General features: G+C 47.0%; 1 protein-coding gene across 1 annotated transcript in view; it reads right to left on the bottom strand.

The window, feature by feature from the left end:
* UBE2L3 (ubiquitin conjugating enzyme E2 L3) overlaps nucleotides 1-24,472 on the bottom strand; it is a 62,404-nt gene that overhangs the window by 24,565 nt on the left and 13,367 nt on the right. Inside the window, exon 2 of the mRNA XM_004466435.4 lies at nucleotides 20,847-20,942. Coding sequence (XP_004466492.1) covers nucleotides 20,847-20,942 — 96 coding nt within the window. The remainder of the gene's footprint in view (nucleotides 1-20,846; nucleotides 20,943-24,472) is intronic.

Genomic DNA, 24,472 nt, shown 5'->3' on the forward strand with positions numbered 1-24,472 from the left:
CCTCTATTCATCTCCTGTCTCAGTAGCTCTTGGAGGCAGATGTTGCCAAGGCCCACGTTTAGAGATGAGGGAAGTGAGGGACTTGCCTAAGGTGACCAACTCCTGAGTGGGAGTGGGATGCAGCTAGCCTTCTGGCTCCTGGCACCTGCGCCCCACCTTCAGCAACCCTCTGGACCCCAGCACCACTTGGGTCCTCTCAGCTAGCTTTCCGGCTGGCATGGCCAAGGTGACTGGAAGCGACAGGTGGTGGTGGTGGGGGGAACCAGTTTGGAGAACAGGATCAAGAGTTTGGCTCTTTTGACTATTCACCTCAAGTATATGCCTATAAATTTGCCCTTTCCATGTTGCTAGTATCACTTTTTAATGCCTGCAGAATACTTCATTGCCCCTCTTGCTGAACCTTTAAATGGTTTTCGTGTTACCCAAACATGAATAGAGTTATAAATATCTTAATGTGCTTTTCTTTTGACATATTTCATCCTGCTTCCTTTGTAGTGCGAACAGTACCTTTGCCAATCATGGCACTGTTCTATATCCATGCTATACAAAATGGGTGCCGCTAGTCACATGTGGTTATTGAGAACTGAAATGTGAATACTTTTTAACTTTTTCTTAAAAAACATATATATACAATTCACTTTCTGATTTTAACCACTTTCACGGATATAATTCTAGGATACAATTCAGCAATATTAATTACATTCACAATACTGTACTAACAAAACCAACATCCGTTACCCCAACTTTTTCACCACCGTAAACTGCACCAACTCCCCTTTCCCCACCCCCAGCCCCTGGTAACCTATAATCTACTGTTTATCTCTATGAAATTTGCCTCCACTAAAAATTTCATATAAGCAATATCATACAATATGTCTTCATGGTTCAGCCATATCATTGCATATATCAGAATTGCATTTCTTTTTAAAGCTGAATAATATTCTACACAATTTGTTTATCCATTCAATTGTGGATGGACATTTGGGTTGTTTCTACCTTCTGGCTATTGTGAACAATGCTGTAATGAACATTCGAGTCCCTGGGGTATATATACCCTTGGGGTATATACCAAGAAGTGGGATTGCCAGGTCATATGGTAATTCTATGTTCAACTTTCCAGGGAACTTTCAAACTGATTTCTACAGTGGCTACATCATTTTTTATTTCCAACAACAATGTATAAGTTTTTCTATTTCTCCATATCCTCGCTAGCACTCCCCCTCCCCTTTTTTTTTGTTCATTTGTTTTTGTTTGTTAAGAGGTACCGGGAACAAACCAGAGACCTCATACATAGGGAGCAGGCAACAGCTATTCCCCCTCTGTTTTTAAAATAATAGACATCCTAATGGGTGTGAAGTGGTATCTCACTGTAGTTTTAAGTTTCCCTAATAATAGCTGATGATTTTGAGCATCTTTTCATGTGACTGGCCATTTATATATCTTCTTTGGAGAAATGTCTATTCAAGTTCTTTGCCCATTTTTTAATTGGGTTGTCTTTTTGTTGTTGTTATAGCAGTTCTTTATGTATTCTGGATATATGATCTATATATATGATATATATCAGATACATGGTGAGCAATTATTTTCTCCCATTCTATAGGTTGTCTTTTCACTTTATTGATAGTATTCTTTGACAAACAAAAGTTTTTAATTTTGATGAGGTCCATTTTATCTATTTTTGTTGTTGTTGCTTGTTCTTTTGGAGTCATATCTAAAAAATCATTACCAAATCCAAGGCTATAAAAGTTTCCCCATACATTTTCTTCTAAGAGTTTTATGTTTTAGCTCTTATGTTTAGGTCCTTGACACATTTCAAGTTAATTTTTGTATATGATGCAAGATAGGAGGAAATGAATCTTAATTTTATTGGATTTTAATTTAAATAGCTACATGCAGCAAGTTACTACTGTAGCGGAAAGCACAGACTTCAATGATTTTTCATGGTTCTAGACACTCATCCAAAAAAACCCAAAATGGTCCCAGCATTTTTATTTTGTTAATGGGTATAGCAGTTTGAGATTATTTATGAATTCCAAAAAGGGATACTAGATCACATTTGTAAACTGGTCTGTAACTTTTGATACCACTGGATTGTATTAAATCCAGAGATTTTCACTTTTACTTGATTAAATTAATATTAGGGCTTTATTCAGCCATGTCAATGGGATGTTGAGTCCCTGCCCCCTTGGTGGGTGGACACATACGAAGTAAATACACGGAGAAGGAGAACACAGAGGAAGAGAGCTCATCAGACAGGATCCTGTGGCCCTGGGGAAGAGAGATGAGCCTAAAGTCTACAGCTAACCTCCGGAGAGAGCAGCGCAACTGAGCCTGGAAAGAAACGAGCCCCAGGGAGAAAGAGGAGCCTTATGCCAGCCTACAGCTGAGACAGGAAAAAGCTGGGTCCGGGAGTCTTAAGAAGAAAGAGAAAGGCTGAACTCTGCAGATGTTACCTGTCATCTTTGTGTCAACAGACTTTGGGTAAGAAAGTACCTTTTATGGTACCTTGAGTTGGACTCTTTAGAGCTTGGTAACTGTAAGCTTCTACCCCAAATAAATACCCTGTATAAAAGCCAACAGAATTCTGGTACCTGTTTGGCTAATACAATGGACAATATTTTTTAAATTTTTGCTGCTGTTATTTTGTAAGACTGAACATTTTCCCATAATTATTTTATATGGCATAAAAGCAGATGTGATTTTTAAAAATCTTAATTTAGAAACAACAGGAATTCATTCATTGACACTAAAGTCTGGGCTACTGAAGTTGGACAGAAGTTTAATGGTCATCTGGTTCTACCACCCGAGTCCTGCTTCAATTTCCTCTAGCACTCTGTGCTGTCACTGGGCTATGTCTGGGCTACTGCAGAGAGAGGGAGCCACCAAGAGTTGGGAGACAATTCTTCATTGGTCTCTTGCTTCTCTCACATGTTCAAACAAAGCATTGTCCTTTGTTCTGGACTATCAAAAGACATTTATAAAATGAATACCATTAGAACAAAGAGAAAATATTTCCCTCTGGAACAAATGGCAGCATCCTTATTGCCTATCATAGAAGAGTCAAAGAAGATTCAGGGGAAGCGGACGTGGCTCAGCTGATAAGAGCATCCACCTACCACATGGGAGGGTCCAGGGTTCAATACCCAGGGCCTCCTGACCCATGTGATGAGCTGGCCCACACACAGAGCTGCTGCGCGCAAGGAGTGCTGTACCACAAAGGGGTGCCCCCGCGTGGGGGTGCCCCACGCGCAAGGAGTGCACCCTGCAAGGAGAGCCGCCCTGTGTGAAAAAAGTGCAACCTGCCCAGGAGGGGCACTGCACACATGGAGAGGTGACACAGCAAGACAATGCAACAAAAAAGAGATGCAGTTTCCTGGTCCAGCCAAGGGTGCAAGGGGACACAGAAGAACACACAGCAAGTGGACACAGAGAGCAGACAAAGGGGGAGGGCGGGGGGGGTGGAACGGAAGAGAAATTTTAAAAATTAAAAAAAAAAAAAAGATTCAGGTTCCCTCAGCTCTATAAAGCGAGTCACTGCACATAAAGGTATCCATTTGGGCTGGGGCAAGGTGAACAGATGCAATGGGCTGATGCTCATGTTGCTTGCTGTGCTGTAAGAAATAAACTGTTCATTTTCTGAAGAGTCCCCTGTCTTCTGACAGCATCCAATAAACTGTGACATACTACCTTGTTAGCTTCCAGGTAGAGTAAAAATCCTCACAGGTACTGACACCAACCTCCTCAGGCACAAAGCCATTTGGGACAACCAAAATCAAGAAGAGGCTCTTCCGTGTCCAGCACCAAACTACCTGGGGCCCAGTTCTAACCCTCTGGTCAAATCTAATCTTTCCTCTCAATGGCCTAAGACCTCATGCCTTCTCTTCCCAGAGTGAAGACCCCAAGTCCTTCAATCATTTCATAGAGGCCACTGTCTTGTGTCTGTGAGGTTACTCAGGCACAGGCAGAGCGCGTGGCTCCACATTTTCCTCTTCCAGATGCCTTCACCAAGATAAAGTTCATGCGTCCTCAGAACATGGACTATGTCTTTTGGGGGTGGGGGGGTGGGCAATACTAGTGCTGGGTTTTTGTGTGTGACAGGATCGTGAGGAAGTGATTTCTTCCTGGTGACTCCTTATCATACCAGTTAACTCAATGTGAAGCTGACCCTACTAGTGAGCACGGGGCCGGTGGGAGCAGGACTGGGGTGGCCTCAGGGAGACAAGCATCACAGTAAGACCAGCCCAGTTGGATGTGGGAAGGAAAGAAGCTGGGCCCACCGCTGGGGGAGAGTAAGGACACAGAAGAGGGGGTGGGGAGCACATTGCATGAGTCAAGACTAGACTACATTTTCCTGGACTATGTTTTTTTTTTTAGGAAGTACCAGGGATTGAACCTGGGATCTAGTACATGTGAAGCAGGCACTCAAGCACTGAGCTCATCTGAACTATACCGGCTCCACTGGACTGTGTCTTCTTAATCTTAGTACATTGTCTTTAACCATTTATTCTCTCTTGTGTACTCTCTTATGTATTCAAAATCTGCTCAATCAGCAGACTCATCTTATGCTAATTTTATTTTCTAAAGATGACTTACTGGGTGCTTTTTCCAACAATCTGATTGGAAGGGCTTTTCATTTTACAGATCTTTGGCAATGGATCCCCCAAAATTGAAAGAAGTCAACTTTATTCCCTTTGAAAATAAACATTAGGAGGAATAAGAGTATTTTCAAAACTGGTTTTCAAATCTCTCATGACTCAATTACATCTGAATTATATCTGCTTTAAAATCTTATCCTCCGTTAACTGAGAAATTCAATAGGAGCATTCCCTTTTCTGATCTTACACAGCCAAGTGTACCACTTGTGGCGTGATTCACATTTTCCCAAGAATAGAAGTAACCTTATATTAGTATTTCTCATATATAGAACATCCGTGCCAAAAATTTAGCCCAAGCAGAAGTTATAAAGAAGTATTAAAAAAAGAAGTCCACCAGGCGATGTGGCACAGCCAGGGTACCAGCTGCCAGGAGATGTTTCTCTTTTCCCTGGGCGCACACTCAGCACACATGGCAACCTCACTCCTGCACATCTGAAGACTCCTTGTAAGAACTTCACACGACTGGCTTTGTCCCTGGCTTTGTCCTCACATCACCACACTGCCTTCAGGCTTGCCATTTGGGGGCTGTACTCTAGGCTGCCCTGTCTCTATGGGGCCACACGCACTGCCTGAGACCAGAGGTTCCTCAAGGGCAGCCCCACTGGGGCTCCTATCCACCAGAGCCACACGCCTGGCTCCCGAAAGAAGCTGAGTAACCTGGCTGATGCCAGGGCACACTCTTTCCCCTAAAACCAGCCCCAGTGTACCCTGAGGTTGGCAGCAAAAGCATTTTACATGTGGCTCTTTTGTCAGAAAACAGGGCTCCTCCTCTCATTTGGCCTCAATCAGTACAGCTACAGAAAGGGAGAAGGGAGAAGCTGAAGAAGAATGAGCAGGAAAACAGAGAAGAGCCAAGAGCTAAGGCCAACAGTGCACCCAAAGGGCAAGGGACAAGGGTGAAGGAAGGAAAGGTCTGGCAGGTGAGGACTATGGGTGTAATGGGCTCTACTCAGGAGGAAGAACCGCCTCAAGAAGTTGGGGTTCCAGCGCAGAAAGGATGAGAGATCCAAATTACACAAATAGCTATAGAAAGATGAAAGATGGAAACCAAAGATTCCAGCAAACTACGGAGGAAGGGTGGGAGTGAAGGAAAAATACCCTCTAACACCACGGGAATGTGGCAATTTGAGATTTTTCGTGAATCAAAAAATAAGAGATTTTGCTTGTAAACTGGCTTATGGTACCCTTTGATTGTATTAAATTCAAAGGTTTTAAGTTTACTTTGATTTGACCACATCAGCAGGCCCTGACTCAGGGTTAAATCCCCACCCCCTTGGGGAGCCTATATAAACGGACACTCAAGAGAGAACTTGGTCATTTTGGTCCTGCCATGTGACATACAGGAGAAGGCTCAAACGGCTAAAGTCCCGGGAAGAGAGATGAGCCATTCGCCTCCCCATAGCTTGCAGCTGAAGAGAACAGAACAACTGAGAAGGTATGGAAAGAAACAGCTGAAATTGGAAGATGGGCCCAGGGAGTCTTAAGAGGAAGAAGGAAGATGAGAAAGTACCTCTCATGTACTTTATGAATTGGTACTTTGCATCAGCACCCCTTTGGCTGATTAATACAGGAACTTTTATATTGTGCCTGGTACTGTGCAAGTGCTTTAATGAAGACCACTGGAATCATCAGTGGCCCAAGGAAAAGAAAGAGGGCAGGCATGACTGTCATAGACATCCAAATGCACTAACTTCAGCAAGCTTTTAGGTTTCGTTATACAGAGAAAATTAAGGAGATAAAAGTCTGCTTGATACATTTTTTGCTTCAGTGGAAGCTGTGGGAACTTGGCCAGTGTTTGCAAATTTCTGCCAGGAGGGCGAGGAGAAGAGCTAAGATTTAAGGAGAGGGTGGGAGAAGGTGGCCACTATCAAGGCATGCCAGGAAAGAACATACATTATTTTCTAAACCCCAGCCTCTCCATTTACTAAAATAACATTCTTCGTTATGAGAAGAATCCATGTTTATAGTAGAAAATGTGGAATGTAGCAGACACAAAGGAAAACACACTGCCTGCTCATTTCCCCGACAGATAACAGGGGAGTATAGACCTCTTGTCCCCTTTGCCTAGGTGGACACCCCCCCAAAACATGCTGGGGATCTGTGCTGTAACCATCTTTATAATGTCACAACTTGCTGTCAACCTCTACCTGGTAGGGGGCGTTTTGACTGGGCTGTTGGGAAGCACTAACTCCTTTTATAGGATCCCACTGCAGGGCATGAACTTCATTTCATGGGTAAAGAGGATGTTGCCAATATCAGCATGAGTGTCTCTGGCAGCATTAAAGTCCCCAAATACTGCTTTATTAAAAACCTGGAGCCAATGTGGCTTAAGGAGCTGAGTGCCTGCCTCCCACATGGGAGGTCCTGAGTTCGGTTTCCAGTGCTTCCTGAAAAAACAGAAACAAACAACAAGCAAAACAAATGAAAAAACCAACTCAGGGAAGTCAATATGGCTCAGTGGTTGGACAGCAGCTTCCCACATACAGGGTCCCACATTCAATCCCTGGCCCCCAGTACATCAAAAATAAACAAAAAACCAAAACTATCACGTAGTCCCAAGAGGTCACCAGCCCCCACCTCTAGTTATAATTGGAAAGCAGAGGTGTAGGACTGCGGGGTGTTGAGAGGAGACCGGCAGCACCTACTCTGGGAAGCCTTAGGTCAATGATGTTTTTGGAGGTGAGGCATGGGCATTATCTAAGAGGGTGGGGGTGGTGAGAGAGAAGCAGAGGGAGCCCCCTGAAAGCACCTCATCACCTGCATCCCCAGAGATTCCTCAACCTGCCTTGCCAGGCCCTCAGAGGCCTGGACCTGCCACCCTGTCCGGCTTTAGCCCCCACACTCCACTCCACGCCCGCCAAAGGCTTGCTGACTGCAGCCAGATGCCCCTCCTGCCTTGTGCTATTCCCTTACACCAGACACTGCTTCCTGACAGTAGGGGCTTTGCTCTCTCACTGTTCTATCCCCACAGAGTATTTGGTTCAGAGAAAGCATTTGGGAAATGTCTGTGAAATGAGAGAATGAATGAGTGAACAAATCCACAAAGGAATGAATACCGAATGTGAAGATACTAAAGAAAGAAGCACACCTCTGGGGCGGTAAGGCCCTAACTATTCTGCAGTGAGTCTCCAGGCAGCACCACCAATTCTGAATCAGGTGTACGGAACAGGCCTCTGAATGTGGCCTTGGGCCTGAGTGTGCAGCAGGCTCAACTCCCATTTCCAAGTTAGTAGATATTCCAAAAAGAGGAAAAAAGAAAAAGAAAGCATTTCCCTTTTCTGCACCCCAAGGGCTAACCGAGCAGGAGCCTTCCCACCGGAGTGGAAGAATCAGGAAAGAAAAGAACAGCAATAGACACAGGACAGGCATGTGGGGGTGGGGTGGGAGCAGGAAGGCACAGCTCGGAGCAACCAGAAGTTCTGCATATGCCCCCCCACCCTGTCCTACAGGAGGCCCCAGACCACAAGCACGGACCCCCATAGGACTCCCACTGCATGCATGCCTCAGAGGCAGGACACACAGCAAAAAAATTATTCAGCATCTACTGTCCCCATGGTCTCATCCACCCCCACAAAGTCAGGAACCATGTGTTCCTCCCAGCTGAACCCCTGCACCTCCACCTACTATCAGCAGACAGAGCACTCAGAAACTTCCTGAGCAGCCCTGCCCCATGAGGACGTCCTTCACTGCATCAAGCCTGGAGAGCCTAAGTGTCCCTTCTTGCATCTGGTAACACACTCTCTGAACAGAGACCCTCCACTGCCATTATTTTGAGGGGCAGACAGACAGATGCTGTTGGCTTCACCATCCATCTGGCAGAGAGTCAGCCTCTGTCCTGGTAGGTGAAGTCAATGAATCCCAGCCCGCCATAGATTTGCCTGGATGCCTGCCCAAGGCAGGAAGTACCTCCAGGAAGGAGGAGACTGACAGGGCCAGCCAGGCAGGCCCAGGTTTGGGGCTCTGACACGAGGCCCTGAGTGACACTTTGCTCCTGACCTGGGCCTTCGGAAAATGGGCCTTTGCTACCTAAGCCTGACTGTGACCCTGGAGTGTCCCAAGTCCTGGCCATCCCAAGACTCTCCCTTTTAAGGTCAGTGGCACAAAGCCATCTAAGGCCAGGGCCCTACCTCTTGGAGTAGGCGCCTCTGAACCCATCTGTGGGTGACACCCCGATGCCATCCACCTGGTCTGCTCCCCACTTCCCGGCTGGTCTGCTCCCCACTTCCCGGCCAATGTTGGCCTGAAGCATGACGAGAGGTTAGCAGGAAGGGCTCTCACTGCTCTCTTGGGACTGCATAGCCCTCTCCACCTATACTAAATTTTTATGACTCTCTTCTCCCTTAGTATGGGAGAAGCAGGGCCCCAAGGCATCTTCACATAGCCCTGAAACCTGTGCTATCTGAACTGCCAAGGTACCAGATTTTCTTCTTTTTAACTACACAACCATCAGCACGAGTATGAGTGAACTTCTTCTGAATATGGCTAAGAGCATGAGCTCTTGGGATAACAATTCAACATCCCTGGAACGCAGAGGCCTCACAACCCAGAACTATCCTGGAGCTGGCTATCCAGAAGTCAGAACATTTCCATATCCCTGGGCACCCCAGTCACGGTGTATGGAGGCTAATGGCGAAGGAGTCAGGAGAGAGCCTTACAGCCTATCTGGGGGATGGGGGTTCAAATCCGAGTCACTCACATGAATTTAAAACAACTTGTTAAGGAAGAAAAACAGATCTGACCGATTTTTTTTTTTTAATCAAAGATAATTGCAACTCAATAAGAGGTAAATAATCCAATTAAAGACAGGCAAAGGATGTGAGGAGACATTTCTCTAAAGAAGATATACTAATGGCCTGATGAGCACATGACTAGATGCTCAACATCACTAGTCATCAGGGAAATGCATAAAGAAATCATGAGATACTACTTCATACCCACCAGGATTGCTATAAGCGAAAGGATAAGTGTTGGTAAGGATGTACAGAAACTGGAACAAACGATGCTGGTGGGATGTAAAATGCTGCAGCCACTTTGGAAAAGAGCGTGGCAGTTCCTCAAATGGTTAAACATTATTACCATATGATCCAACAATTCCCCTCCTAGGTTTATGCACAAGAGAAATGAAAACATGTCTACTCAAAAACTTTATACATGAATACTCAGAGCAGCATTTATTCACAACAGCTGAAAAGCAGAAACAACCCAAATGTCCATCAACCGATGAATGGATAAATAAAATATAATATATCCATATGATGGACTATGGTTCGGCCATAGAGAAGGACCGAAGTACTGATATGTGCTACAGTATGGATGGGCCTTGAAAACATTACACTCAATGAAAGGAGTCATGCACAAAAGACCATATATTCTATGACTCCTTTTATACAAAAATGTCCAGAACGGGCAAATCTATGGAAACAGAAAGTCTATTTGTGGTTGTTAGAGCTGGGGGGTGGAGGTGGGATGAGGGATTGAGGATGATGTCTAGGAGTGTAGGATTTCTTTGGGGTTGATAAAAATGTTCTAAAATTGATTGTGGTGATGGCTACACAACTCTGAGAATATACTAAAAGCCACTTTAAATAAGTAAATTAGTTTGTGAATTACATCTCAATAAAACAGTTAAAAGAAAAAAATCAAAGCTAGCTCAGGAACAGTGGTTTCTCAACTGAGGGTAGTGTTGTCCCTCCTGGAGAGGTTTAGAAATCCCTGAGGTTGTATTTAGGTTGCCCCAATGACAATGGTGACTACTGGCACCCAGTGGACAAGAAAGGGACAATTCCAAACAAATAATCCCACAAATACACAGGCAAAAATGCCATCTGCGAGGCAACCCCATGAGGAACACCACTCTATGAAAATGACAAATTCAATCGATAAACTGTTGGGCGCCTATCATGCATACGAAACAGTGCTGGGGGCAGGGAGCGAGAGGGAAACAGATAAATAACTTGAACCAGAACTCACCAAGAGACATTCTACACCACAAGCCATAAAGCTAAAGTCAGACAGTGGGGTTACTGAAATAGAGGTGGAAGCCCCGGGACGTGAAGGGTGCATGCATTGCCACGCCAGGGGGTTGGGCCACCGAGACAACAGCCATGCCCCAATCCCTGCTGGTAACACTTGGGTAGGGCCTGGGTGTGCGCGGCTGCCCCACTATGATTTGGGGTAAGCCTGACAAACCTGAACCTGCCCTGCTCAGTGAGGTGGACACCTGCTACCTGCAGCTTTTGGGCACTTGAAATGTGACTCATGTGACCTGCAATGTGCTGTATACACTACACACTGGATTTCAAAGACTTTGTACTAAAAAAAAAAAGAATGTAAGATATTTCATTAATAATCAACTATGTTGATGACACATTAAACCATTCTTCTGATATATTAAGTTAAATAAAATATTCCTCAAAATAATTCCACTTGTTTTTTTCTTTTTTAAAGGTACCAGGGCCAGGAAGTGAACCCAGGACCTCATATGTGGGAAGACGGTGCTCAATCACTGAGCCACATCAGCTCCCCTAAGTTGTTTTTTTCATTTATCGTTTGTTTTTTGTTTTGTTTTGTTTTAAGGAGGCACTGGGAACCGAATCCAGGATCTTCCATGTGGGAAGAGGTGCTTAACTGCTTGAGCCACACCCACTCCCCTCCACCTGTTTCTTTCTAGTTCTTAACATGACCACTAAAATACTGAAAGGACAGCTGTGCCTTGTATTATAATCTCTATGGGACAGCTGCAGCTTTTCCAGTATGGTGGCCCATAGAAGAGGTGGGGTGGCCCTGTGTCCTGGTTCTAGATAATGAGATTTGAGAGGGTTGGGGGGGGGGGGGCTCCTTGGAATGGTATCTATTCTTGGCCACACATATGGAATAAAACTGCACAGAACTAAACACATGAACGAGTGCTGGGAAACCAGGGAAATGTATCAGTGGATTATACCAATGCTAATCTCCTGGTTGTGCTTTTGTCCTATCATTGTGCAAAACGTCTCCCACTGGGGAAAGTGAGTGAAGGATATTCTAGACTTCTCTGTATTATTTTTCTTATGCAGTGGTAAGAAGAAATGAAGTCATGAAACAGATGACAACAGGGATGAACCGGGAGGACATTATGTTGAGTGAAGCAAGCCAGACACAAAAGGACAAATACTGTATGATTGTGTTACTATGAACCAAACGTATTATTTTTCTTACAATTGCATGTGAAACTACAATTATCTCAAAAAAAACAAAAACAAAAACAAAAAAACACTACAAAGCTGGGGGGGACAAAGAAGAGAAGGTTCTCCTTCTACCCTGGGCACCACTGAGTCAGCAAGGGGTCACTGAGTCAGCAAGGGGTCCCTGGGCTGCAGTGGCTACCGTACAGCTTGGCTGAGAACTAGACCATGGGCCAAATGGAACTGAGGCTGGGAGAAGAGAGAGACAGGAGGGCTCCAGGCTCCTGTTCACGCCACTGAGCTGCTGGGTTAACCAGCCCACAGCACCCACCTCATAAACTTTTGTCAGGTGCAGTATCCCTATTCCAGGCCAAGCTGAGTTGGGGTTTCTGTACTTGCAGCCAGCAACCACAGGATGAACAGAGTAGGGTGGGATTAACTGAGAGCAGGGGATGGTGAGTTTCACAGAAGTCTCAGGAAGAGGAGATGGGGATCCCAAGGAGAAAGTACAAACGGTTTTCTAAAGAAGAAAAGTGGAAGAATGGCTCCTGGAAAGGCTAATCTCCTAATGAAGACCAGTAAACAGGGATTTAGCGGGTTGTTTTTTCTGTTTTGTTTTTTTTAAAAAGATTTCTTTTTTATTTATTTAATTCCCCTCCCCTCCCCCGGTTGTCTGTTTTCTGTGTTTTTTTGCTGCATCTTGTTTCTTTGTCCACTTCTGTTGTCGTCAGCGGCACGGGAAGTGTGGGCAGCGCCATTCCTTGGCAGGCTGCACTTTCTTTCGCGCTGGGCGGCTCTCCTTACGGGTGCACTCCTTGCGCGTGGGGCTTCCCTAAGCGGGACACGTCCTTGAGCGTGGGGCTTCCCTAAGCGGGACACACCCCTGCCGTGGCGCGGCAGTCCTTGTGCATGGGCCAGCTCCACACAGGTCAAGGAGGCCCGGGGTTTGAACCGCGGACCTCCAACGTGGTAGACGGACGCCCTAACCACTGGGCCAAAGTCCGTTTCCCTAGCAGGTTTCGAGGATCCCAGACTTAGACCAACTCAGAGTGCATTGGGTGGGAGCCCACACTCACCCATGTTACAAGGAAGCAGAACTGCTTAAACCAGGCCAGCCTCCTGGCCCAGATATGGGGAGACTCGGTGAGCCTGCCAAGCCATTTAAAAGAACCTCTGGGGAAGCGGACTTGGCTCAATGGATAGAGCGTCCGCCTACCACAAGGGAGGTCCATGGTTCAAACCCAGGGCCTCCTTAACCCGTGTGGAGCTGGCCACACACAGTGCTGATGCGCTCAAGGATTGCCGTGCCACGCAGGGGTATCCCCTGCGCAGGGGAGTCCCACACACAAGGAGTGTGCCCCATAAGGAGAACTGCCCAGGAATGGTACTGCACACACAGAGAGCTGACACAGCAAGATGACGTAACAAAAAGAAACAGATTGCCAGTGCTGCTGACAAGAATAGAAGCGGACACACAAGAACACACGGTGAATGGACACAGAAAACAGACAACTGGGGGTGGAGGAGGAAGGGGAGAGGAAAAAAAAACTATTGAAAAAAAATAAATTTTTAAAAATTTTTAAAAAAGGAACCTCTGAATGTTCTGGTGAGCAAGAGAGATGGAAAAGCCTGTATGGAGGCAAGGTAGTTACAGTTTAAGAAACAGTAGTGATCTGAGCACCCAATGCCCATCCCTGGAAGTATGCTAAAGGGACTCGCCAGAACATGGTATATGTGGGCATTTAAGGGGGTGCAGTGAGCACAAAACCAGCATGGAGGCCAGCGAAACAGGGTCTAGTCTGAGAGACTATTTCCCAAAAGCCTGGTCTGGTGAGAAGGAAGGCAGTGCAAGTCCTCTCTGGGGAACATTTTTTAAAAACTGACCAAGGCAATCTTTGATATACAAGGCCTTGGGAATATGAACACAACTCCCAGGACTATGCTCCTGAAGCCCAAAGGCAAGGAAAAGCAGGGGACAGCCTGGTCGCAGTAGTAATTACAACATAAGTGAAGCTGAGCACTTGCTCCACGCCAGGTCCAGGGCTATTGGCAGCTCATTTAGTCCCCTAGCCACCAAGAAAGAGGACAGGCAGGCACTATTATTGGCCCTGTTTTAACAGAGGAGGACTGTGACTTACTATCACCTGAGCATGTATTACCTTCCCAAGCAAAGACAAAACTGCTGGGAGCAGATGTGGCTCAAGCTGTTGAGCACCCATTTCCCACATGGGAGGTTCTGGGTTCGGTTCCCAGTGCCTTCTAAAAACAAATAACAAGCAAAACAAACAAAAAAAACAACTTAGGGGAGCTGATTGGGTGGCTGGGTGCCAGTTTCCCACATATAAGGTCTCGGGTTCAATCCCTGGCCCCAGTACTTCAAAAAATAAATTTAAAAAAAAAAAAAGACAAAATTGCTGCCACCGCACCATAACCACCAGCCCAGGGTGTGGACTGCATGGCCCAGGAGCAGCCTGGGCAAGAAAGGAATTTGCAGAAATTCACAAATCAGAACACAGAAAATAAGAATGAAATTTAACCTCATCGGATATGAAACCAGTGTCACTATCTTACCAAACTCTTCTGGCTCACAAAAGAGAAAACACAGTGCCCTCTTCTGAAGAGCCCATCGCCATCAAGGAGTTAATCCAGAAAACCAAGAGGGTTTTAGTTAACAGGCCACTTTGAAAAACCATATTATAATACTTCAATTGACAGTAATATGGCCTTTAATGAAATCTACTCTTTCCTGGTTATAAAAAACTTTCATATTAAGAATTTTTGAAAAAGCAAAATTAAAACGGAAACAGCTGAAAAAATACTTTCCCCAGACACAAAGGATTAATATGTGAAAGTCCTACAATTCGACAAAGAAACATATTAAAACTCTAGTAGATAAATAGGCAGAGAACAGAAACAAAAACTTCACAAGCAGAACTACAAGTAACAAAGATATAAATGAAAAGAACTTCAATTACTATAAACAGATTTAAAAACAAATCAAAACAGAATCTTCTGCATCATCAAACTGGCAACAATGGTTTCTTTCCGAGCATGTGTTGCCCAGGCTCTTTGTTACATATTGCCTAAGCTTTCCAGATAGGCCACACAAAAATCTTAAGAAGTGCCATGTGCTTCACATACTGCTCTTATTTAACTTTTACAACAACCAGAGAGATGAGGTACTATCCCCATTACAGATGTGAGGACGCTGGGACAAACTGCAGCTTGCCCAAGATCCACAAGCCAGTCACAGGCAAGGCTGGGATGCTGGCTCCGGTAGGGGGGCCAGCCTGGGTGCTGAAGCATCTAGCACTGAATCACCTTTAAAAATACCCAGCAGGGAAGCAGCTGTGGCTCCATCAGTTGGGATCCTGTCTACCATACAGGAGGCCCTGGGTTCGCGTCCCGGGGCCTCCTTGTGAAAGCAGGCTTGCCCGCAAGCACCGCAGAGCACTGCCTGGCCCACAGACGCCACGGAGAGCCAACTCAGCAAGGTGACACAACAAAAAAAGGGAGACAGGCAAAAAACACAGAAAAGCGCACAGTGAAAGGAAACAGAGAGCAGACAGCAAGCAAGCCACAAGGGCAGAGGGGAAATTAAATAAATAAATACAGACACAGAAGAGCGTGCAGCAAATGGACACAGAGAGCAGACAGCATGCAAAAAGCCACAAGGCAGGGGGAGATTAAAAAAAAAAGCAAAACCCAGCAACCTCCACAAGCTTGAAGGTATGTGTGGGTAGGGTGGAGCAAGGCAGATAGCTCAGCACAAATCTCGGGAAGATCCTATGAGTCTCTATACAACCCTATGTATATATGATGTGACCCTGATCCTAATGGTCAGAAGGTGATATTTTAGGATGAGAACCTGCAATAATCGATGGAAGTGGATATGGCTCAAGCAGTTGGATGCCCACCTACCACATGGGAGCTCCTGGGTTTGGTTCCCAGTGCCTCCTAAAGATGAGCAAGACAGTGAGCTAACATGACCAGCTGGCATGGTGAGCTAACACAAAAAAATGACACAACAAAATGATGCAATGAGATGCTGCAACAAGGAGACACAAGAAGGAAACACAAGCAACTCAACAAGGAGGGAACGGATGTGGCTGAAGCAATTGGGCGCCGCCAGGTTCAGTTCTCCGTGCCTTCTAAAAAAAAAAAAAAAAGATGATGGGAAACAGATGTGGCTCAAGTAGTTGGGCTCCCATCTACCATACAGGGGGTCCAGAGTTTGATGCCCAGGGCCTCCTGGTGAAGGCAAGCTGGTCCACGCACCGAGCTGGCCCACGCGGAGTGCTGGCCCACACAGCAGTGCCACCCCATGGGAATGCTGCCCTGTGCAGGAATGCCACCCTGTGCAGGAGTGCTGGCCAATGCAGAGAGCTGGTGCAGCAAGATGATGCAACGAGAGACATAGAGGAGAGACAATAAGAAGACACAATAGAACAGGGAGCTGAGGTGGCACAAGAGAATGATTGCCTCTCCCACTCTGGAAGGTCCCAGGATCAGTTCCCAGAGCCACCTAGTGAGAATACAAGCAGACACAGCGAATGGACACAGAGAGCAGACAGTGGAGGTGGGGTGGGGGAGGAGAAATAAAAATAAATCTTTCTTAAAAAAAAAAAAAAGATTTATTTATTTATTTCCCCCCTTCCCCTCCGCCCATCCTGCTGTTTTTGCTGTTTGTATTGTCTTCTCTTCTCATTTTCTCTCCTCTAGGATTCACTGGGATTCGATCCTGGAGACCTCTGATGGGGAGAGAGGAGGTTCCCTGTCAACTGTGCCACCTCAGTTCCTGGTTTCTCCTGCGCTTCACTTTGACTCTCCCTGTCTCTCTCTCTTTTTTTTTTTTTTGATGTGTCATCATCCTGCTGCGTGACTCACTTGCATGCGGCACTGGCTCACCACGCAGGCACGCTTTCTCTTCTTTTTCACCAGGAGTCCCCAGGGATTGAACCCAAGTCCTCCCATATGGTAGGTGGAAGATCTATCACTTGAGCCACATCTGCTTCCCAAGAAATAAATCTTAAAAAGAAAAAAAAAAAGATGAACAGAGAGCAGACAGTGAGTTGCAAACAATGGGGGGGGGGGATAAATAAATAAAATAAACCTTAAAAAAAAAAAAAACCAAAACAATCAAGGAATCGGACTAAGATTTTTCACATAATGACATTCACGGGTGAGTTATTTTAAAAACTGGAAAAATAGGGGAGTGGGTATAGCTCAGTGGTTGAGCACCTGCTTCACACATACAAGGTCCTGGGTTCAATCTCTGGTATCTCCTTAAAAACAAACAAAACAAAACAAAACAAAAACACTGGAAAAACAGCTTCAACCTAAACAGCCAAAACTAAAGGAGTGACTAAATAAATGACTGTGCATATATTAGGGGATACTGTGTAACTATGAAAAACTTGTGCTCATGAAAAGTCTCACTGCAATGAGTAAATAATTCTGAAATGAAGCCAGGCCCCAAATGGTCTACTAAAAATTGTGTGAGGGGAAACAGACTTGGCCCAGTGGTTAGGGCGTCCGCCTACCACATGGGAGGTCCTCGCTTGGTTCAAACCCTGGGCCTCCTTGACCCATGTGGAGCTGGCCCATGCGCAGTGCTGATGCACGCAAGGAGTGCTGCACCACTCAGGGGTGTCCCCCGCGTAGGGGAGGCCCACGCGCAAGGAGTGCACCCGTAAGGAGAGCCGCCCAGCGCGAAACAAAGTGCAGCCTGCCCAGGAATGGCGTCGCCCACACTTCCCATGCTACTGACGACAACAGAAGCGGACAAAGAAACAAGACGCAGCATATAGACACAGAAAACAGACAACCGGGGGAGGGGGGGAATTAAATAAATAAATAAATTTTTAAAAAAAATTTGTGTGAAATGGAGAGGATGTGGCTCAAGCAGTTGGGTGCCTGCCTCCCACATGGAAGGTCTCAGGTTCAGTTCTCAGTGCCTCCTAAAGAATACAAGCAGACACAATGAACAGACACAGTGAGAAGACAACGAGCACAAAACAGCGAGCAGAAACAATGAGCAGACATGCAAGGGAGCCATGGGGTAGGGGGAATTGTGTGGAAATGAAGGTTGGAAGTATGTTAGAAGGTTAAGTGTGGGGCGTAGGGGAGTCCCTTATATTTTTTATGTAACAATTATGTAATCTAAAGTGATTTTTAAAATAAAATAAAAAATTATTTAAAAAAATAAAATATGGGAAACGGACTTTGGCCCAGTGGTTAGGGCGTCCGTCTACCATATGGGAGGTCCGCGGTTCAAACCCCGGGCCTCCTCGACCCGTGTGGAGCTGGCCATGCGCAGTGCTGATGCGCACAAGGAGTGCCGTGCCACGCAAGGGTGTCCCCCGCGTGGGGGAGCCCCACGCGCAAGGAGTGCGCCCGTGAGGAAAGCCGCCCAGTGTGAAAAGAAAGTGCAGCCTGCCCAGGAATGGCGCCGCCCACACTTCCTGTGCCGCTGACAACAACAGAAGCGGACAAAGAAACAAAAGCAGACAAAGAAACAAGACGCAACAAATAGACACCAAGAACAGACAACCAGGGGAGGGGGGGAAATTAAAATAAATAAATAAATCTTTAAAAAAATAAAATAAAATAAAATAAAATAAAATAAAGAAAAACTAACAATCGTGGAAAAAAAGTAAAAAATGAGTGGACATCTACACGGGCCTAGAGGCTTCCACAAGGCTCACCACTTTAGCCCATTCCTAAATGGCAGGTGCTCAAAACCGTATTGAATTGAATTTCTGGATGATGGGTTTGTGGTTAATATATTCTTCCTTAGACTTTACCTCTAAAGTTCTGATGAAAAAAAGTTACATTAACGAAAAATATTTAAAGGGCATATACCTGGATGGGCATGCTAAGAGTGAAGCACATCTAGGACACATTGACCACCTTCACCCTACCTTCCCTTTCTGGGGGGGGTGGTTGTCTCGGTCCACCTCCTCTTGGAACTACAGCCTAGGACTATGAATGACTGAACAGCTCCCTGGGAGCAGCCCCCCATAAAGGCAAAGTTGCAGGCTGCCATGCACTTGCCACTGGGGTGCTGCTTCACCCCAACTGGAGTCTGAGTAGGCAGTTTCCCCACTCTGGCCCAGCCCCCGTGAGGTGGGCAGACCCGCATGAGGCCCAAGCAGCTTTGGGCCTGTGGCTTATTCTTTCTAGAGCCTCAGCTCACACCTGCTGTGCTCCCCCAGATGCCCACCTCTGGCTCATGGAGACCTTATCCCACCATCCCATGGGCTCTGCCACCATGAAACCAGAGGGAGGCCTTGGTGTGGGCGCAGGGCAGAACAGATGGGCTTGCAGGCTCTCAGGCCCACAGAGCTCCTTCCAGGTATAGACTGCTCAACCCTTCCAATTACTGTTTCAAATCATTCCATTCATTCTTGTAAATTTTTCAAAAACTCTACAGGTTAATCACTTAACTTCTTACTTATTAAGCTACAGAATCTCAATTTGAAATGGAACAGGTGGCTTTCCCTTGGCACCTGACAGGCCCCTGAGCAGGCAAGGGCTGGAGTCACTGGCTGATGTCCCACCACTGCCAAACATGGCACAATGAGAGGACTTATCTTCAAAAAAGGATCAGAGTCTCTCAATTTTAAATTTCTAAGCATTTACTACAAAGCACATCTTCTTCTTAGTTATCCAAATGATTATGATAATCAACTACGAAAGAATCTACAATAAACATGCCCTATATTCTGCTTTGGCAAAGTCGCAAATCTGCTCATGAGAACAGATTTATACAATGGGAAGGGTATAAAGTAGGGCAGGGCTGGGTACAGAGAAAGGGCGTGGAGCTCTGGGAGGGTCGGGTTGGTGTGGGGTGGTGATGATAAGGGAGAGAGAAGGTAGGTGAGTAGGAAGAAGAGCTAGGAAAGAGCATGCTCACGCCCTGTGGAGCAACCATGAGCCTAGGTGTCTTAAAAGCTCCACAGCATCCCTGGGAGGCCACCTCATGGCAGATGGTGTATAGCCCAGCCCTGGGAGAGAAGCCAGGAATGGAGACAGAGAGGAGGGAACCCTTCGCTACAGCAGCACCTCAAGATGCTGCTGGAAGAACAGTCCCCAAGAAACAAACGGGAATGAGAGAAAGGTAAGAGACTACACGAAATCCAAGTCTAGGAGTTAGGAGGCAGCGCCAGCAGCAGGATAGCAGCGAGGGAGCACTGGTTAAGGCCCTGGGTGACGGGACATCACCAGGTGCCCTGGCCCCAGGGTGCCAAGCCAGAGGGGGTGAGTGCAAAAGGAGGAAGAGCCCGTGCTGGTGCAAGGAGTCCAGTGGGGTAGCCGGAAGTACTTTCAGGAGGGTGGGAGTGGCAAGGGATTGCAAGCTGAAGTACAAGGGGAAAGAGAACAAGGAAGGAGAAAGAAAAGACACTAAGGCAAAAGGGTTGAAAGGCCAAATGAAGGCATTGTTCGAAGCAGACCTTCTGTTTTAGAAGGCAGAGATGGGGAGCTGGAGCTGTGGGGACAGACGCTGAAGGCACATGCCCAAGGAAAGACAATGGGGAAGAGGAGTACATGGGCAATTAGGGAAAGGGGTCTGAAACAAATTGGAGAGTGCCAGAAAGAAAGCCCTGACTATAGAGACCAGCGGGATAAAGTTGACGATGCAAAACCAAGAGGGAGAGAAAACAGAAGATCTTGATGGGAACACCAGCCATTCCCAAGAGGTCAGAGAAGGAAGCCCTGTCTTGAAAAATGAGCCAGGCAGAGAGAAGCAGGGGCAAAAAGAGAGGGGGGCAGATACATACTACTTTCCCTGGGTCCATAACCCCAGATCTGCAAGGCTCAGGGCCACCCAAAACTTTACAAAACCAATGCAAAGACATGAGTCTACCCAGGAACCTAAGCTTGTGTTCCCTAACTTATTACCCTAGAGTGACAACCCGCTATCGCTCACCTGTTGCTGACCTATACTGAGAGAGAGAGAAGCCCACCAGGATACACATCACCTTAAAGAAGAATCTGGTAACGAGGGGAAGTGTTCAATACTCACAGGAACAATAAGCCCTTGCCAAGTCAATAAATTAGCTTCATCAACCTGGATGTTACGGAAGTTTTTCATTCCACATTTGCGGATTTCTTCAAGCTCCTGTTGGTTAACAAAGCATAAAGGGGTGTCAAATTGGGGAAAACACCACACATTAAGACCCCTCCTGACTCCCTCAAAACTAGGGTATGGCACCCCTGACGACGAGAACTCAGATGAGGATCAGAGGGAGCCTGAGCCGGAGATGGAGGGCGGGGGCCTCAGTGGTCTCCTCTGGGAGGGCTCTGCTGATGCCTGAACCTCCTTGTTGGGTCAGGTAGCCTTGCTTCCGGCACATACCCTCAGCCCCCCACATAGTGCTGACTCACAGCAGGGGCAAGAAACTGGCTGAGCAACCCAACTTCTGCTGACCAAGATGTATATAAAGTGCTGGCTGTGCCTCAGGTGCAGAGGATGTAAGGTGAGCAAAGACAGGGGAAGCAGCTGTGGCTCAAGCAATTGAGCTCCCATTTACCATATGGAGGACCGGATTTGATCCCCGGGACCTCCTGGGAAGAAAAAATGTGTCCCAGACATGCCCCAGTGCAGCGAAGGAAGGCACCAAAGACAATGACGCAAGATTGGGGGAAAAAAACGATGAGCAAAGCCAGGACCTGGGAGCAAATGCAGACCCATAGATAGCTTTCTATCCTACGCTGGAGTGCCACCTTGGAGGGTGGGCACTCAGCAGGGAGAACAACTGTCTAATCTGCGGGTGACAGGAAACGTTCACTGAGCCAATACAGCAAGCCATTTCACTCAGGAAGCACCACTACCACAAGGACTTCAGGGCCCTGCCTGAGATGGCTTTGGTCTGGAACAGTCTGTCCCTTGGCTTCCAACTCTATACCAGCCTGACATTTCCTGCTGCCCCCCAGACACCTGAGCCATTCAGCACGCTCCCTCCCATGCCCACCTGCCCTCACAGGGCTATGCAGCGCACCGTCCTCCATTCTTAGACAAATGCAGAGGTGTGTACACCCCCCCCAACTCCTGAAGCCACCTCTCATCCAAGGGCACATGTCCTCCTCCACATCTCTCAGTTGCCTTGCCTTCATGTGCTCCAGGGGCCCCTCCCAGCAGAGTCCTCCTCTCCCCTGCTTGGGCTGAGAAGACAGCGTCGTCCCTGGCCTCAGGCTCTGTCGCACCCAGCCCACCCCACGTGCCTGCTCAAGACCTGGGGAAGGCCTTTGTGTGGTGCTATGGTTCACAATGGCACAGAGGCTCCATAGCAGCCCCCCCAAGACCCTCCACATCCCAGCACACAGCCAACAGCGCTACAGGGAAATACAAAAGGCACAGAGGGGAAGCTGTTCCAAAGAGGAAGGAAGCACTCAGAACTTGCGCTACCCCTACATGCTGGAAGATGTGTGGGTCACCTGGGCCCAGATGAAGGTGTGTGTCAAAGAGGCCAACAGGGCAGGCCAGCTTGTAACCCCCCGCTATCCACCACCATCACCTGAGCCAGGGTCCCAGCCCAGGAAACTGTGGTCCAATCAGTGTGAGGTAGCACCTGAACAATGGGATTCTGAATAAGTTGCACAGTGGGAGGAGAGAGCCATTTTCAAACTGTGATCAGATAGGTGGGAAGGAAGATGCTGTTGTAGCACCCTGCAGTGGGAGGGGAAGGGTGGCCTGGCCCCTCGTCCTGAGCACCCAAACCTACCAACTGCCATTTGGTCCTCCTGCTAATGCCTATTCTCTCCCCATTAGATCCCCCCTAGGGATTAGGATGCCTGGGGAGGTCCAGGAAGGGAAGTTCTCATACCCATGTCAACCCTCCCACCCCCCACCCACAAACAGGAGGTAAGGGGGGGGGGGTGAAGGCTGGGGGGACAGGAGCTCCAGTGCCACCAGGGCCTCAATATGGATATGCTCAAACATTTTTTTAATGACCAGGTTAGTGCATGGATGTGAATCTGGAGCTGTGGGAAGGGGGAAAAGGATGTAGGATCTGAAGGATTTTCTATAAATGCCAAAGCTGTATTTTGGTTTTCTGGTCCTTGGCTTAAGATCCTTGAATAAGACACCATGCCACTTGAGACCTGAGTCTTCCCAAGCTGTCAAAAACATCTCCAAACAAATAAAGCCCAGGGGGGAAACAAATGCAGATAGAACTTTAGAACTAGACAAACACCAAAGACACAATGGGAGAAAATATCCAATACTTGTGGGAGAATTTCTCTATCATCTGTAAATAGACTTTAGGCCAGCAGAAATCACACACTAACAATACAAAGTTAGGGGTGATAGACACAGGAAGATAAATTTCACCAGAGGTACAAAAATATGACAAGATGGGATTTGTCTGCAAGATGGCAGTGGGAAGTTGTATCTCACCCAAGAAAAAAGGGGAGGGGGGAAGCAGATGTGGCTCAAGTGATAGAGCTTCCGCCCACCATATGAGAGGATCTGGATTCAATCCCTGGGGTCTCCTGGTGAAAAAGAAGAGAAAGCATGCCCGTGTGGCAAGCCAGTGCCCATGCAAGTGCCCACGTGGTGAGCCAGTGCCCGCACAAATGCCTGTGCGTATGCCTGCATGGTAAGCCAGTGCCCCGCACAACTGAGTCACGCAGCAAGACGACGACTCATCAAGAGAGAGACAAGGGGAGAGTCAAGATGAAACGCAGCAGAAACCAGGAACTGAGGTGGCTCAGTTAACCTCTCTCCGTGGCTCAGTTAACCTCTCTCCGTGGCTCAGTTAACCTCTCTCCCCTTCAGAGGTCTCTACAATCAAATCCCGGTCAATCCTAGAGGAGAGCCGACAACACAGACAGCAAAAAAACAGCAGGGTGGGAGGAGGAGAAGGGGGGACAATAAATAAATCAATAAACCTTAAAAAGAACAAAAGAAAAAGGGGAGGGGCCAGTGAGCACTGGCTGGCAGGGGGTGGGGAGATTCAGGGGCCACATACTGGTGCTTTGCTATCAAGGAGATACATAGCAAAGGTAAAAGTGAGGCTCTGGTAGGATAGACATAGGTATCTGATAAACTCCTCTTAGCTTGCTGGGCAACAAAAACTCTCCAAAAATGGAAAAGGCAACCTCCTTTACACAATTCTAACCAACAAGAAGGAACTGACATAAGGCAGAAGTGAGAGAAACCAAGGCAACCAAATGAGCAAACTGGCCCTGTCCCTTTCAGGGAATGTTAGGCACCCCTACAGAAAGTTTCCAGATAGCCACCCACCAGCATGATGATGCCACCACCAGCCCCCACCCCCCCCACCCCAATTTCCCAAGGTCCTCTGGAGCTCCAGTTGAGTACTCCAGGTGCTGCGCAGGGGCCAGGATGTAAAAAGTCCTGCACTGCACAAGACTGTCTTGCAGACACACTGTTCCGCCCACAGTGCCAATCGCTTCTCCACTGAGGAAAACGACTTTAAGAAATTGGATTTCAAGTCTGAGAAAAGATGGGTCTCTGAAGAGCTGCGAGTCTATAAAAGCAATACTACTCAAGGCGACCTGGCAAGCCCTCAAGCAAAAGTGTGCCCCTCTAATTGGGAATGAGCCTGATAATGAAGAAATGAGGAAGGAATTTAAAGAGATTTATCATAAATTCAACCAGTGAGCATTTAAAAGGCTATTACAAAA

The sequence above is a fragment of the Dasypus novemcinctus genome, chromosome 19 (genome assembly GCF_030445035.2).
Source record: "Dasypus novemcinctus isolate mDasNov1 chromosome 19, mDasNov1.1.hap2, whole genome shotgun sequence".
Lineage (NCBI taxonomy): Eukaryota > Metazoa > Chordata > Mammalia > Cingulata > Dasypodidae > Dasypus > Dasypus novemcinctus.